Raw genomic sequence first — 15,819 nt, forward strand, 5'->3', positions numbered from 1 at the left:
TCCGTCCGACGTGCATGCGCAGTAGGGTTCGTGTCCCATTGCTAGGCAACGGGACGCTTCTTTCTTCATGTTTGCCGGAAGTCGGGTGTTCCTGACTGCCTCGGCGTCCTCTTCCTGTCAGGGGCTTGGTTAGGGTACTTAAGGCACTTCCTCCCACACATCTGTGCCAGAGTATTGGTTTCACCTCTTCAGTGTGCCTTCTCCTGTTCCTTGTTTCCATTATTTGTCCTTTGGTTCCTGACTCCTGACTTCTTTCTGACCACCAGGGGCGGATCTAGACTTATCTTTTAGGGGGGGCGGTTTATGGATTAATCCTGACCCCTCCCCCTCTCCAGTCCCGACTCCACCCCCTCTCCAGTCCCGACTCCTCCCCCTCTCAAGTCCCCTCAAGTGCCCTACAGCACTATGTGTACAAGTGAATGTATTTTAGGATACAAATCGGTCAGGTTTGTTCTTTGCTTTATTTTAAGCAAAACACTATATAGCTATAAAATCACAACAATAAGAGCAACAAATATGAATGCCCCATCATCACACTGCTGTCCCTTTCATCCCACCTTCATCACACTGCACCACCTTCATCACAATGTTGTTTGCTTATTATTGATGCCTATTTGGCTATTAAATATTGCAATTAAGGCAAGTCAAATCCAAGAGCTGTCTGTTTGCTCTCTGGTGATAAGCAGCCAAGATCTGACAGGTCACACCAAAGCTACATGGGTCCCATCGAATGCACTGAAAATGTGCTTTCAATGCGTTATTAATGCATCAAAATTTGATTTCGAAAGGGTCAAATGCAAGTTAAATTTTATGTGCTGGATTGCAAAAGACTGCAAAAGCACAGTGGATACATGTGAATGAGCCTTAGATGTGCAGTGTAATTTCATACTGTACATTGAATTTTATTTTTGTATTGTAGATTTGTACTACTATAGGATTTCTTAAGTTTATTTGAAAACTAATAAAATGACAAATGCCTCTGATGTCTTTAATCAACATGAATACCAATATTTTTCTCTGGGAAATTTTCCTTAAAGGAAGAAATCCAATTACCTATATACAAAATGTCCAACCTGTCCAAAGTTATTCTCAGATGTGCCAGCAACACAAGCTAATTGTGGTGATAAAACTAAACAAAAGTATGCTACTGTACTGTCTGCCTACTGTTTCTAGTATCACAACATCCCTGTTAGTGTTGCCTAAGAGAAAGAAATACAAATGCAGCAGGTGTGATTTATAGGTAATATCCATCAATAAGTTTAAATTTAGACTATTCAGGATTCATATAATCCTGAAGGATGCACCCTGGACACAAGAAAATTTTGAAAGCCAGAGAAAGAGAATGTGTATATTTAGGGGCACTCTGGGATAACCCATACATAAAAACATACATTTTATTAGATATACATTAAAAATAAGATAAACAAACAAGGATGGTTGGAAAAGGAGCAAAATAATTAAAAACAATACATAAGAACATGTGCTGTGTGATTAAAAATGCAAAATAAATTGCATTACTTTGCTACTACTATCAATATTCAAAGTGTGAATTTGTAATATTAGTATAAGGTCCGCTATTATGATAATTCAACTTTAAACGAAAAACAGAGGGCAAGGTATTATGAATAAATGTTCTCTAAATATTCAGAATGGTTACCCAAAATAATATATTCACTGAGTTGTCAGTGCAGTGTGCTACATATAAATTGGTTTTAGTTAGATTGGTAGGTGCCCTTTAAATTCTCTAAGCAGGATCGTGGAGTTATATGAATCCCTGCCTAGTATACATCTAGGGCGCGATCCAGATATACATTGTATTAACATAGTTCTTAATCATGAAGCAGAGTACTATAAACAGAAGTCCTGAGATTTAGAGAATGTGCAAAAAAATATCAATAGATTATCTATAGTATGCTTATTAAATTGTCTTGCTAGTATGTTGAATAAGGATAATTCAGAGTTCGTATGCTGTATCCCTGGTAGTGTCACTTACTTCCCACAAGTGATATCAAACTGAAATAGGGGTTTCAGAATGTCGTCACTTCCGGTTTGTTCTGGTCTGGGATTTTTCACTTTGCTCAGAGTTTTAGTTAAAACACTGGAGGCGGCAATGTGCTAGGGGGGGCAATCGTTTTCCCCCCTGGATCCCCCGCCTGCTGACCACTCTATTTGTCCTGCAATTTGGCTCCATTGACTATTTGGTTACTGAACCCTGGCGAGCTCCTGACCTTCCTTTGGATCATCCTACGTGTACTGCGCTATCAATTGTCACCCGACCCGGACCGTACGACCATTCCTGCTCACTCCTACTGCACTATTAACTAGCTGGGAGAACCGCTACAGGCGCACCTCATGCAGCCAAGCCCATAACTCCTTGCTGGGGTCCCTGCTGAATACCGGGGATGCGTTAGACTTCGCGCCTCCCTGTCTAGTAGCGCCAATATCAGTCAGCGGCATCCTCAAAGTCAATGTAAACTCCGCACAAATAGTTTCCTGTTCAGGATTGAACCCTTGGCCCTAGCCTCATGAGGTATAATTGATAACCACCGTGCTACTGCGTCCATACATATATGCAATAATGTACCGCTAACTGTAAATTATAAGGGTATTAGATGTCCCTGATGTCATTGAGGAGTTAATACAGGTCATGAAATTTCAAGTTGTCTTCTAATATCCATAATAATTTACTGGAGGGGATATGTGCTAGAACGTCACAATTTCTTCTGCACACTTATTGAGCAGAGTACAAGTGGTTCTGACCATGAAATGATTGCACACTCTGCGGTTCCTTAAAGTATGCAGAACAATGGCAGGAGACTTGCTGACAGTGGAAGTCATGTGTCCAGTAGCATCAGCTACCAGTCCATATTGAGTACAGGATGTGAGGAACATTTAATACAAATATTAATTGCATAAGACATTGATCGACAAAGTCCGTTGGTATGTACTGTGTTACAGTAGTGCGGCTCCATCCCCTTGTGACCACAAGTGATGTCACAGAGGGCGTGACCAGTGGTGCAGCGCCAAAGCACCAGAGCCAGGAGTAGGGGAGCCAGAATCAATAAAGGCTCTGGATTCTCGCATTTAGCGTTTGCAGCCATTTTAGAAGTTGGTGACCCCGGGTCCATGGCAAAGGGAGGAGAGAGGCTCAATTATAGAACCTATTAAAGGGAAAGAGCCCCAAACTCTGAAAAAGGGAGTGTGGTGGATGCCTCTAGAGCACCAGTTAATTACCCCTTTAGGAGGCATAAACAGCCCCATATTAATGAGGGCTTTGAGGGAGAGGACAGTGACAGGGATATCCCTCCCTTCAATGGTACCCCAAGAAGAGACCCCAGTGAAGGTGTACTTATGCAGCAGTGTGTGAGAGCTGCACTGGGAAAAGTGTGGACAAGAGGGGGGGAGTCCCCCAACAGCAAAGGTCTTAAAGATTGTTTAACGTTTGGAAAGCTGCCTGGGGGAGCGAGCCTTCAAGAGAGGGGCATTGAATGGCAGACGGAGAACCTTGGACGGGGCGAGTGAAACTAATTGGAAGTCACATGTACTATAAGAGAGGACACTGTGTAGAACCCCCTTGAAAAGTACCCCTATAATGTGAAGGGGGGTCACTGCAACTAGGCAGTTGACTGCTCTAGAGGAAAGGAGTCCCCACAGTGAGATGAGGTTTAGAACTGTTACATTAAGGGGCATATTTATTAAACTGCGGGTTTGAAAAAATGGAGATGTTGTCTATAGCAACCAATAAGATTCTAGCTGTCATTTGTCATTTCTTTAGCACATTCTACAAAATGACAGCTAGAATCTGATAGGTTGCTATAGGCAACATCTCCACTTTTGCAAACCTGCAGTTTAGTAAATATACCCCTACCTAAATGAAGCAAAGTCCCTGGCTATTGTGTATTTCATGTTCCTGAAATGCACCTTACTGCAGTATGGTTGCTAAGCATGGATGAGTCTCTGGATATTGGGATGCTACTGAAAAGTGACAGTATGAGAGGCAGCAGAGGGGCTGAAGAAAGAGGGTCCCTGGGCTGGATGGGGATCACCATGGCAAAAATATCCCTGGATAGTGGAATATTAGTTAATACTTCCTGAAACGCGGGCATGAACCTCTGAAGTATGCCCAATGTGTGCGGACAGCTGTTAAGAGAGTGAGTTAAACAGTACTAAATGTGTGGAACTACTGCACCCAGCAGCAACATGTTTACAGCTGTGTAATTAGGCATACTGGACTTTAGAAAGAAATGTGCAGGAAGAGTGATGAAGGAGCTTTGTGAAGCAATAACATCTGCTGAAGTTATGTCCTGGAGGTATTTGGTAGAAGTTGAGCTTGTAACCCTGTGCTGTAGGAGTTTGGCATTTGTTTTCTATCCACTGCAACAGTTATATGTGCAGGAGAAGAAATTGTTATAAATAAAGAAAACATGTTATTTTTATATGAGATGGTCTGGCCGCCAGACTCTGGCGCCCAACAGTTCTTAGACATTTGCGCTAGTGTCCACTCCATGTTAATTGTGATTAAACACTTGAGTATTCACGGGACACTCTGACAGCGGATGCCACACCCATGCCATAGTCAGAGCAGAAGGGGAGGGCAACAGCCAGCTGGTACCACATCACATTATGGTTCCAAAGTAAGTGACCATACACCACATGACCAGCAGATATTTCACAAATATATATTATTAGCAATGATATCCATGATCTCTATAAAAGTACTTGGCTTTATTTTTTTTATAAACTGCAGACGCATTTGTAGCCAGGGACTATATATGTATATACAGGTGCCAATAAGGCAGCCAGTGTGCATAATGCTGAGGATGCTTTCAACACACTGAGAACACTCAGAAAATTAGCGTTAAAGCTGCACAGAGGAACATATTTTCCTTTGGTGTCCCATTCCCCTAACAGGAACCACGGGGACTGTTCCGTGCAATACTGGCCCTTCTGCTCACACACTTCCTCCATCATTAAAAGTTTGTTAACAAAATTGGGCACCTAAGTAATATATTCCCTAGTGTAGCGCAGCTTTAATTGAACCCTTTAATGAACGCTTACTCATGGTTACAATGCTGCAGCATTGTCTAAACTCAAAAGATCACCCCACGTTCACAGTGACCATAGTGTATATAGAGTTAATGTCTGTCAAAAGGTTCAATAAACTCTAATTGTATGAACATTCACAATCCATTGAAAGTACCTTGGATGCCTTATTGGCTCTTATGCGTACAAAGCCTAAAAGTGTTTCATTTTAACTACTTTTCGTGATGTGTTGGAAAGAAAAAAGTATTATTATTACTATCCTTTATTTACATAGTGCCTTACTTTCGAGTAGGGCTCTCTTACCTCTCTGTCTGTTGATTATGATATTTAAACATTCACATAGCCCCTGCCCCAATAGAGCTTACAATCTATTCCCTACGACACACACAGAAATAGAACCACAATAGGGTTTTTTTTCAGAAGCTAAATAGCCTACCAGTAAGTTTTGGGACTTATTTAGCTTATTGCCATAAGCCTTTCTTACTCCATTGTGTAGCTCCCTTAAAAATGTTTTATCCCAACTTATTTATATCAATAATCTTCCACCTGTCCTACATCTTCTCTAGTCTGTAAAATTCCAACATAAATGTCCTCTTTGCTATTCTATTTCTTTATCCCTAATTGTACACAGTTACTGAACACAATATGGAAGTTATAATATTTTGTGCAAAATGTGAAAACATTAGAGGAGGAAGAAATAATTAGTATCACACATAAAAAATGTGTCCCTTGTAATTTACCAATGCCTCAAGGATCTGAATTCTTTTCTTATGTAAATCCCAAGGTCTTGTATTTCAAATGAGTCAATGATAGTCCTATTCTGCTTCTTACCACAGGTCTAAAAACAAATAAATAAAACAGTCAAATGTAAACATTTTAATTAAAAAATAAATTACATTGTCCATGAAGATTCCCCAACCATTTTATTTCTCGGTGAAAACAAAAGATCTCCCTCATTTCCAAACAATTTTACTTTCTTATGCGTTCAGTTTCTGACCTTACAGTTATTATATTACATATTATATTGATTTCAGCTTCAATTGCTACACTTTTATATAGGAAATTATTCACATAAATTGTTGTGACTGCAAGTTTGGTGGTAAGGTATTTGGCATCCCCATGTCTTAGAATGATCCCCCCACCCCTCAGGCACGGCAACCTCCCTCTGTTGCTTTTTACCTTCAGAATCAGGTCACACGTTATATTATACATGTACTGCAGAAATGTTTTCAAGTCTACCAGGGGCCTGATTCATTAAGGATCTTAACTTAAGAAACTTCTTATTTCAGTCTCCTGGACAAAACCATGTTACAATGCAAGGGGTGCAAATTATTATTCTGTTTTGCACATAAGTTAAATACTGACTGTTTTTTCATGCAGCACACAAATATCAACTTTAAATTTCAGTGTACAAATAAGCTATCAAGTATTTGTGTGCTACATGAAAAAACCCTGGCACACACTGTTGTTGTTAAAATGAAAACTACATTTTGCTGATTTTAAGTGACATTCTTTAGCTATGTTATTACTATATATATACTCCCCTTACCCATGAAACAATTAGCAGCATTCCATGCAAATGTCCCAACATAAGCGAAAGAGAACCTTGCTCCATAGTCCATAATACATGCTATCATTTGGCTAGCCAAATAGGCCATTATGGGCCAATGTACACGTACAGTATGGGCAAATCTGACAGAGATTCAGCAGCCTGATTTTTGGATTGAGTGGCCAAAATTAAGCAACGTTTGGTCAGTTTAAGGCTGTTTACACACAGTAGCTTATTTCAGTTAACAGAAACACTAGTTAAGAGACAAACTAAGAAAACATAATATTATGGTATATGAGTAAGAACGCAAAAGCATTGGTAAGAGCATGCATTGTGCTTTAATTAGTTTTGCTGTTGTACTGTGACATTAACTTTTTGTTGTTTAGTGGGATGAATGCAAAGAAGATCATCTGGGAACGTTGGGGGAAGGGATTACCAGCTGTCCTGAAGTAGTGCAGGAATCTCTCTCATCCAACCAGGGACAGCTTTGGTGCCAAACATGGCCAATAAATGTATACTTTGCCAGACAGACCAGGGGCTGGCTGGGCTTGTTGGCAGGGGGACATCGGGCTAGTTCCCTAGTGGGCTATCTTGGGCTGGGTCATCTGCATTTTATTTCCTTTAAAATGTTCATATTAGGCTGCTGAGACCAGTCTTGACCCCCCCCCCCTTTAGTGCTACAATTTGTCAGCCATCCCCTGCTGTTTATATATATTGAAATTGCCTTTCTCAACAATAGTTGTGTGCCAATGTATAACCACAATGTTTCAATATAAATGCAATGTTTACATGTACATGTATGGGAGGTGGCGATGTTGCTGAAAATGAAATCTTAACAAAGAATTAATCTAAGAATGAAAGGAGTGTAGACAATAATCATGTATAGTTTAGATCTGATCTACGTTCATTTACATAGTATATCCAAATATGCACGCAATATATTGCTCTGTATATTATATTTATATATATACAGTTGTACAACAGAAAGCAATGTCAAACATTTGTTTTACAACCCCTGGGGACCAAGAGCTGTCGATCACTACAATAGTTTTCTGAATGTTCTATCAGTTCCACAAGTGGCTCTATCTAGTTGTACAGCTTTATACTTATGTATGTACAATATATATTGATATCGAGCTATATATATATATATACAGAGCCGTAACTTAGAATTCTAGCACCCGGGGCGAGAAAGACAAATGCCACCCCCCTAGCCCTGAATTTTAACCAAATTAACCTAAAATATTCATAAATTGCACCCCCTTCAGCGTTGCGCCCTGGGCGGTCGCCCAGCCCTAGTTACGGCCATATATATATATATATATATATATATATATATATATATATATATATATATATATATACACAGTTCAGTGCATTACTACTAGTAATTGAAATGCATATCGCTAATCTCATCAGAATTGTGAACAATTGTAAACAATCTAAAAACATGCGTGAAGCTTCATTGAAAAAAACTATGTCAAAATGAATAATGAACATTGGTGCGTAGTGTAATGATTACTTCCCAAACGCTAGGACAAAGGCGAAAAGTTTTAACAGGAGCCTGTGTGCGGCTCATATAGGAATAAAGCAGGTTTGCTTTCTCATGACAAGTAACCGTTTTGAAAACATTTACTGCTAAAAAAAAAAAGCTTTGTCTGTGTGGGCTTCCTGCCAGGGTACACACAATACTGTGCCTTACTACACAACGAGCTCACACACTGCAAGACGTTTATGCAAAGCAGCCCCCTCCTCCCTGTTATGATGAAGGTGTTCAGCAGCCTGGTGTGCCGGGACACGCCCATCGGGGGAGGAGCTATCGGAGCTGATATAATAGTGTGCGGGAACAATGAACCCGGGCAGATTCAGCGTGTCCAAGGAAACGTGCTGGGACATAAGCGGTAAGACAGAGAGCATGTTGTGATAGAACGCTGTCCATGTGAGAGGGGCTTACACAACACCTAGGTGTACGGGGGTGACGCCTCACGCAGCCTTTATGGTGTCTGGGATCCTGAGCTCAAGGGACAACCATGTTGTGTTATTTTCATTTAGTTATCTAGTCATTCTCAGCTGTAAGGAAGTGTGTAGTGTCTTTTATTGGACGCCTTCATTCATTGTTTCTAATGTTTTATGGCTGTGTGTGGGGACCTCATTATGTCCTCTCCATCTATGTTTTTATCCCAGAGTATACTTTTCCTGCTGTTAAAATCTCAGTACATTGGTGTCACTTGTCTTTACTTTGAAGCCCCAGTGCAGTCATGTTTGTGATTCACCAATAATCCATGTACATTACCAGCAGCTTGGGCAATTATTTCTCATCTGTTTTGCTCTGTTACAGTGGCCACCAGCATTTATCTATAACTTTGTCACTTCCATTCCATCCAAAATCAATCTTGGCTTTCTTACGTCCCCCAAAAAAACAATACCCCTGTTAGGTTTGACCCACACTCCCCTGAAAATTAGCAATAACTTGCTTTCTGTTAACTGAATACCTGCCCCCAGATGCCTGCTGACAACCCCAAATAACAATTATGGAAGGACTGAAAGAGCAAACCAGTTTCCAAATTCCCCTGTTTATATAGCTTTCTGACATACACCCCCTTGTCTCTTCAATCTCCTGGTTTGTATTGACACCTCCCAACTCAATTATCATTAATATGTAACTGACCTGACACACACAATCAAATTGCCCAAATGTTGTCAATACTTGCTCACCTGTCAGTTCTTCTGTTTGCTACCTCTGACTCTTTCATAAACAAATAACATGTGTTCCTTTTCTAACTGAACTGCTCCTGTGGTTTTCTTCCCTCCCTATTCTTCTGGTAAATTAGTCTTTTTAATTTTTTTGTAGGACAATGGATCTTGGCTGCTATAATACACACTATTTCTATGATGTGGATCTGAAGGAGGACTTTTATCGCTGCATTGCTCCCAGTGAGGATATCTGGAAGAAATTTGAGCTGGTACCTGGTTGCTCTCAAACTAATGCAGGATGCCTAGGGGGAAGTGATACTAACTGGGGATCAGAGATAATGGATTTGGGTTGGGAGTCCCCTGTCAAACTCTCTGGTCTTAGTTCTGTAGTCCTCTTAAAAGATTGCATGTGGAGTGGATTCTCAACCCGGGAACATCTGGAAAAGGTCATCAATGAACGTCTTTCAAGTAGTACTACGAAATGTGTTCCGGATTGTGAAATGCTGGAGTCTACAGTCAGCCCTCTAGAGCAGAATAGTCCAGGAGTCAGTTTGCCAGCACTCATTCCTGAAAAGATTCCAAATTCATCTGGATCTGAAAGCACCAGTGATTCGGGTAAGAGCATAAAACAAGCATTGGAGAACATTTTTGGTGACTGGAATGGTGACTAACTTGTTGACAGTTTCCACACTCTTTAAATCCTTTATTTAAAGCCACAGGGCATCATCTGTGTGTGCTAGACTTTGGTTAGTGTATACAACTGCAATGAAGCTTGTTTGGGGTGGATCTCTTGTAATAGAAATACTACTTCCTTATAGTTTACAAGTTGGTACCTGCAATCTTTACACACCTAGTGCCCGCAGCAGGTGTACAACAGGCAAATGGCTACCTGCATTACCGGCTGTCATTGTATCTGTGAACTGCTAAACTAAGTTGATTTGTGTTGCTGGTTAGTCTTCTGGACTGTAGTCTGTTTTTTTGTTTTTTTAACATTGGTGTCAAGTAGACTAACAGTGACTTGTACTACAGATACACCTCTGATTTACTTATTTTGAACTGAATGTATAGGAAACTTGGACAATTAATGTATGTTAATCTTAAGGCAGGCAATAATCAACAGCTTTGAAACAATTTAAAGAGCAGGACCCCAAATGATTTTGAACCAGCATTTACACAAGTCTAAAAACATAAATGTGTTAAGGGGTCAACAAAATACTGGATGCTTGTTCAAAGTGCAAATTATGTTTTTTCTAATCTCTTGCTGCACATAAAGCACTACATTATGAATGAACATATACTTTGTCTTGTCATTTTTTTATGTATGCAGTTGTGCATTTGCTTATACCACTAGTAGTGAATGTTTGTGGCATTGTGAATTCTATTACACGTGTATACGATTGCTGTTTTTCCTGGTTAGCTCATATTAAAAGTTGGATATTGTGCATAAGGTATATTGAAGCAGGGTAATGTTCAATGCATGGACATTGTGTAGATACTCCCCTCCACCCAACACGAAGTTGCACAATGCAGAAGTGCTTTCAGTTGAAAAGGAGAGCCACATGGCCAGACAAAAAGCAACAGCTTGCAGCCGGCAGGGGTCAGACACTATCTTCAGCCAATAGAGAGAGGCCCAGCATTTGAATTGAGAACATTAGACCAATTGAAGTCACTGGACATGTGACTAGGATTTATTAATGGGGAAATGAGCCTATTCACAATTACATCCTTTGTGGCTTCTCTTTTGTATTGAGCTGCAGACACCATCCCCCCCATGCCTCACCCATTTGTACAGCCTCCTGCACATGCTGCCAGATTTAACACTCCCCTTCACTTCATTGCTATGCTGTCCAACCCTTTGTTTGGTTGTGACTTACAATCAGTTGTATTGAATGCTGCAAAGGCATTTAACCATATAGAATTGTTGAACCTTAAACTTTAAATCTGGTTTTGTTATACTGTAAACCACCAAGTTTTTGTTTGTTCCACTTGTAAAGAGGAATTCCTGATTCAGATCCTTCTTGTAAGCTCTGATAACCGTACTTGGGCTGGGGACAGTGGGGATCTATCCCCAGGCCGATTGTATAGTGCGCTAACTTGGGCACAGTCACTGGGCTACCTGCATTTTATTTTTTACCTAATTTTCCTAATAGCCCCTGACTGTACTTGTTTGTGTTTTGTTGTATTTATAGTAAAATGTACAGCAATTAAATATTGTGCAGATTAGGTATTTCCATCATTTTTATTAAGGCGAGCTCCGGGAGGACAAACCTCCCATGGAGCAGAAGGGCATACCTATAAATGTGATAGGTTCTTGTAAAATCAAAGCTCATCTGTCTGGCTAGCAAACACAATTGGTCTACAGCAGTAATTGTATTCCTGACATTTGTTGTAGAACAATGAGTGACACTCTGGCTACAAACATATTGGTTGTTGCAGGGCTTTCTTTTTTTTTCTTCTTTTGTGATGTGTGGAAACATGTAAACACTTAACTGCATATGCATTTACTTAACTGTTCAGATGAGACAACTGCATGTGTCAGAGGTACCAAAAAGTTTGTTTTAAAAAGAAAGCACTTTCCTGTCTTAAATGTACATAAAGATGCAAATGTAGTGTCATTTGGTACAATGAATTTTATTCTTCATAGCTCTCCACATGCCCTTAACTTGCATTACAAATGCATCTTTGATACTTTTGATATTTGTATGAAGCTTGAGAAGAATATCAAATTGTTTTTGAACTTTACTGTTTCTTTTTCCTCCTTCAGAGGATGAGATTGATGTGGTAACTGTGGAAAAGAGGAAATCTTACCATGGTCGTCAGCCAGTGACCATAACTGTTCGTGCTGATCCATTGGATACTACAACCAAGCTCTTTCACATTTCTATCCACCAGCAGCAACATAACTATGCAGCACGCCTCCCCCCTGAGCCCAGTCCTACCTCTCCTCAACGCTGTCAGTCTCCCACTACAGAAGAGGAGCCTGGTGAAGTAAGCTGTCCTTCTATGCCACCTTGCAGTCCCCCTTTATCTAGCTCCCCTCCTCCATCTGGTGGCTCAGACAGTGAGGACCTTGCTAAACGAAAGAATCATAACTACATGGAACGCAAGAGGAGAAACGACTTGCGATCACGGTTTCTGGCTCTAAGAGAGGATGTGCCTGGTCTTGCTCATTCTTCCAAAACACCGAAGGTGGTAGTTCTGAGCAAAGCTACAGAGTATCTGCAGGGCTTGATCAGTGATGAAAAGCGTCTTGTGGCAGAGAAAATGAAGCTTCGTTCTCGGCACCAGCAACTCTTGAGGAGAATCTCAAAGTTAAAACGTCGTTGAGAGGGACAAAAGGCAGGGGTCTGCCTGGCACATTTGCACATTTTTTTGAGGAGTTTTGTCTTGGGACTGCACAAAGGTGAGACTTCCACTCTGAGTCAGTGTGCTCCACAGAGCACAATTGGAGAAAGGGCTTATCTTGTTTCAGGTGAATCTTTTTTTGGTTCCTCAGGTTCTACAAAAGACTTGTTCCCTCTTGGTAAAATATGGACACTCTGCATTGATATTTTTTTTTTTCTGACTTCCTATGAGACCTCTTAATTACAACTAACTTTTACAGGCAAATCCTTCAACCAAGTGTTAGAGGTCAAATGTTGGGGGGGGGGGGGGGGTGATGGTTCTGTTCCTGTTAAAAATGTATATTTTCTTTATTGGAATCACCTCCTTAGTTCTGTGATGCACTTTATGCTGTCCAAATTGTCAGGTATTGTGTGGGACGTTCTCACCCCCTTGCAAAGTTATTGTTTAAGTATAACCTGTTCCTGATTTAAATATCTTAGTCTGCCATTTGTTTAGATTTATTTTGCTAGTAGTAGTGTTACTATGTCTTATACCAGTCTGTAGGGAAAAGGGTTTACAATCTTGACCTGAAGGACTGCCATATCATTGTGGAGGGAACATTGGACCAGTTTCGTGTGAACCACTCTATACCTCACTCTCGACACTTTACACTAGTTTGTCTGTTTGACTTTTTTGTGTTGTACTTTTCTTTGAATTTGCTGCTGCCGTCTTGCTGGATTTTGTACTGAGAAATTTATACTGTATTTTTGTACATCTTTTTTGAGTAAATTTAGAGATTTATTAAAACAATCCTAATGTCAGCAACTGAAGACTGAAAACCTTATGCTTTCATATGTAATCTATTGACAAACTATCCTGGGTCTTGTTTCATCTCTACTGCTGATTGCACAGGGCTCCAACAGCCTCAAGCTTTGAGCACCATCATCTTGCTTGGATATCAATGTTGAGTTGGTGAAGAAGTTGGTGGCTAATCATTAATATCCAAACATTTGCCCTGCAGCTAGCCCTAGTGTTATATAGAGCTCATGCCTGTTGGTAATTACTTTTGCTGCACAGTCTGCCCTATGGGAGAACATGCAATTAAATGATTGCTATAAGGGCACATATTGGTTTGTTTTTCTTTTTGATTTCTTTTTTTTTTTTTTTTTTTTTAAAGAACATAGATGCTGCTGTCTTAATGTCCTTTAAAAGAATATACAAACCACAAACCCTAATAAAGCAATGTTTCCAATCTGCAATTCTGTGCCTACTGAATCTTTGTATTGTAGCGGGGATCCATTTTCCTGGTTCAGTTGAATGAGGTCTGCCCAGACTCCAATTGCTGGAGTTTCATTTAATTAAGAAGCACTTTGTAATGTAAATTACAGCACTGGGATTGGAGTTCATTCCTGGAGCAACCTGCACTTTAGGAGTGTTCACTGTTGTGATTTGCTAAATAAATCAGCTTTACATGTGATTGATTCTCTAGGTGTGATGTGTGAAATTAAGTCTGCATGATGCTGAGTGCTTAAAAGCTTTTGTTTAGGAGGAGCAGATCTGTGTCTACCACTACTATTAAAGGATTATAAGAAATTGTGGCAATTGTCCACACTGGAAGCCTGTATGCTATACTGAGCATATCTGCTCTCTAGGAAAAAAATTGCAATCTGCTTTTGTTCCAGATAGACTTGGTTTTATAATTTATCAATACAATGTATGTACAAGAGTCTCATTAAAATATATATTGTGTAATTTACCTAGGGTGATATCTGCATATGCATATTCCAGTCTCCTCTGGAAGGATCACATAGATTTAGGCCTTCTGGTGCTATATGCCAAACCAAATGAAAGACTACTCCTTTTGAACTGTTCTGCAAGACTGTTTAAAGGATAACCATCTAATTGTATTACCATACTGGCCCCTACAAACGTTTTAATTTACATATGAAGTTAAATGAATGGCAGTGCCTGCATTTATTGCTTTGTTACCTTTTAGGCCAAAAACCACTGGTGGTGTTCGTGTTTTTGATTTTTTTTTTTGTTAAAGCTAGTAAACATTAAAATGCGTTATTAGATTTTACAGTTACTTGCGTTTTTACTAGCGTTTGTAGGTTTTCTAAAAAACAGTACTTCAACAAGAAATGCAAATGAGTATGTAAAGACCAGTTTACAGCTTGACTTTTTTTTAAAAAACACTACACCATTTTGTGTAACTGCATACAAGACCTAACATTGATAATGGTCAGTGTCCCATTCCTCTATGAATAACAGTGACATCTATTTACCATCACTGTTTGAGATTTTTTTTTTTCCCTATACTTCCCATCAAGCTTTCTGGAGTTTGATAAAAAGAAATTGAAGTAGTTCTTAGGCATGCCTAGTGTAATACCTGTGCAGTGTCACGTCCTGGGATTGGTCAATGAAATTTCCCCAGCACCAGCGTATAGGCTGATTCAGGGCTTGCAAGCTGGGTATATACAGCCTAATGGCTTCTTGAGCTGTGTTCTGACAAGTATTGTATGTATTTACAAAAAACACTTTGATTAGGTATCATCTAGTGAATACAATTAACAATCTGACAATTAAGAACATCCTTACCAGACTGTCTTCTACTTAATATCAGTCCATAGGAAGGAGTTCATACCATCTTGAGTTATTGGAAAGAATTGGTGTTTAATGTGCTGGAGAGCATTTGCTCTATAGCCAAGTTAGTTTTTCATTAAATTCCTTATTCGGCAACACCACTTAAGTGCCAGACCTTGTAGATAAAAATCTACGCTTACTGCTGGGGCATACAAATATAGCAACATTCTACTTGCAAATTAACATTGCTATGGAATCTTTCCATTCACGTTCATACATTTTACCATGACCATTATCAACCAGTATAAAATGTTCTGCTTGCAATTTTGCAGCACAGAACTGTTGCGTTCTGCAAGGCTCTTTCCTGCCAATCTCCTACACCCCCCCCCCCCCCCCAAAAAAAACCCCCCAGAAAACATGATTGCCTGAGACTAAAGCAGGGTACACACTACAGAATTTTCCACCAACTTTTTATGACTATCAATTTTACAGCCGATTGATGGTCCGAGCGCTTGATCCATGGACTGCATACACACTAGTCTTGTTTTAGACGATAAAGGAAAGAGCGGCAGTCCCGCTGGTGACTTTTTACAGCCATGTTGTGAGCAATAATTTTAATTTCGTAA

The 15,819-nt window shown here is 39.9% G+C and overlaps 1 protein-coding gene across 1 annotated transcript; it reads left to right on the forward strand.

Annotated features, from left to right (window-relative positions):
• Positions 1–8,428: 8,428 nt before the first annotated feature.
• MYCL (MYCL proto-oncogene, bHLH transcription factor) lies at positions 8,429–13,869 on the forward strand. The gene is made up of 3 exons (XM_075195271.1): positions 8,429–8,493; positions 9,444–9,901; positions 12,051–13,869. Exons 2-3 carry the CDS (start codon positions 9,448–9,450, stop codon positions 12,611–12,613), a joined length of 1,017 nt encoding a protein of 338 aa, XP_075051372.1. The 5' UTR covers positions 8,429–8,493; positions 9,444–9,447; the 3' UTR covers positions 12,614–13,869.
• Positions 13,870–15,819: the final 1,950 nt, after the last annotated feature.

The sequence above is a fragment of the Mixophyes fleayi genome, chromosome 2, assembly GCF_038048845.1.
Source record: "Mixophyes fleayi isolate aMixFle1 chromosome 2, aMixFle1.hap1, whole genome shotgun sequence".
NCBI classification, from domain to species: Eukaryota; Metazoa; Chordata; class Amphibia; order Anura; family Limnodynastidae; genus Mixophyes; species Mixophyes fleayi.

Excerpts from the sequence above, each read along its gene's own strand:
- MYCL (XM_075195271.1), top strand. The coding sequence starts at position 9,448 with ATGGATCTTGGCTGCTATAATACACACTATTTCTATGATGTGGATCTG. Across the intron at positions 9,902-12,050 it reads TGAAAGCACCAGTGATTCGG|AGGATGAGATTGATGTGGTA; the intron begins GTAAGAGCATAA and ends TTCCTCCTTCAG.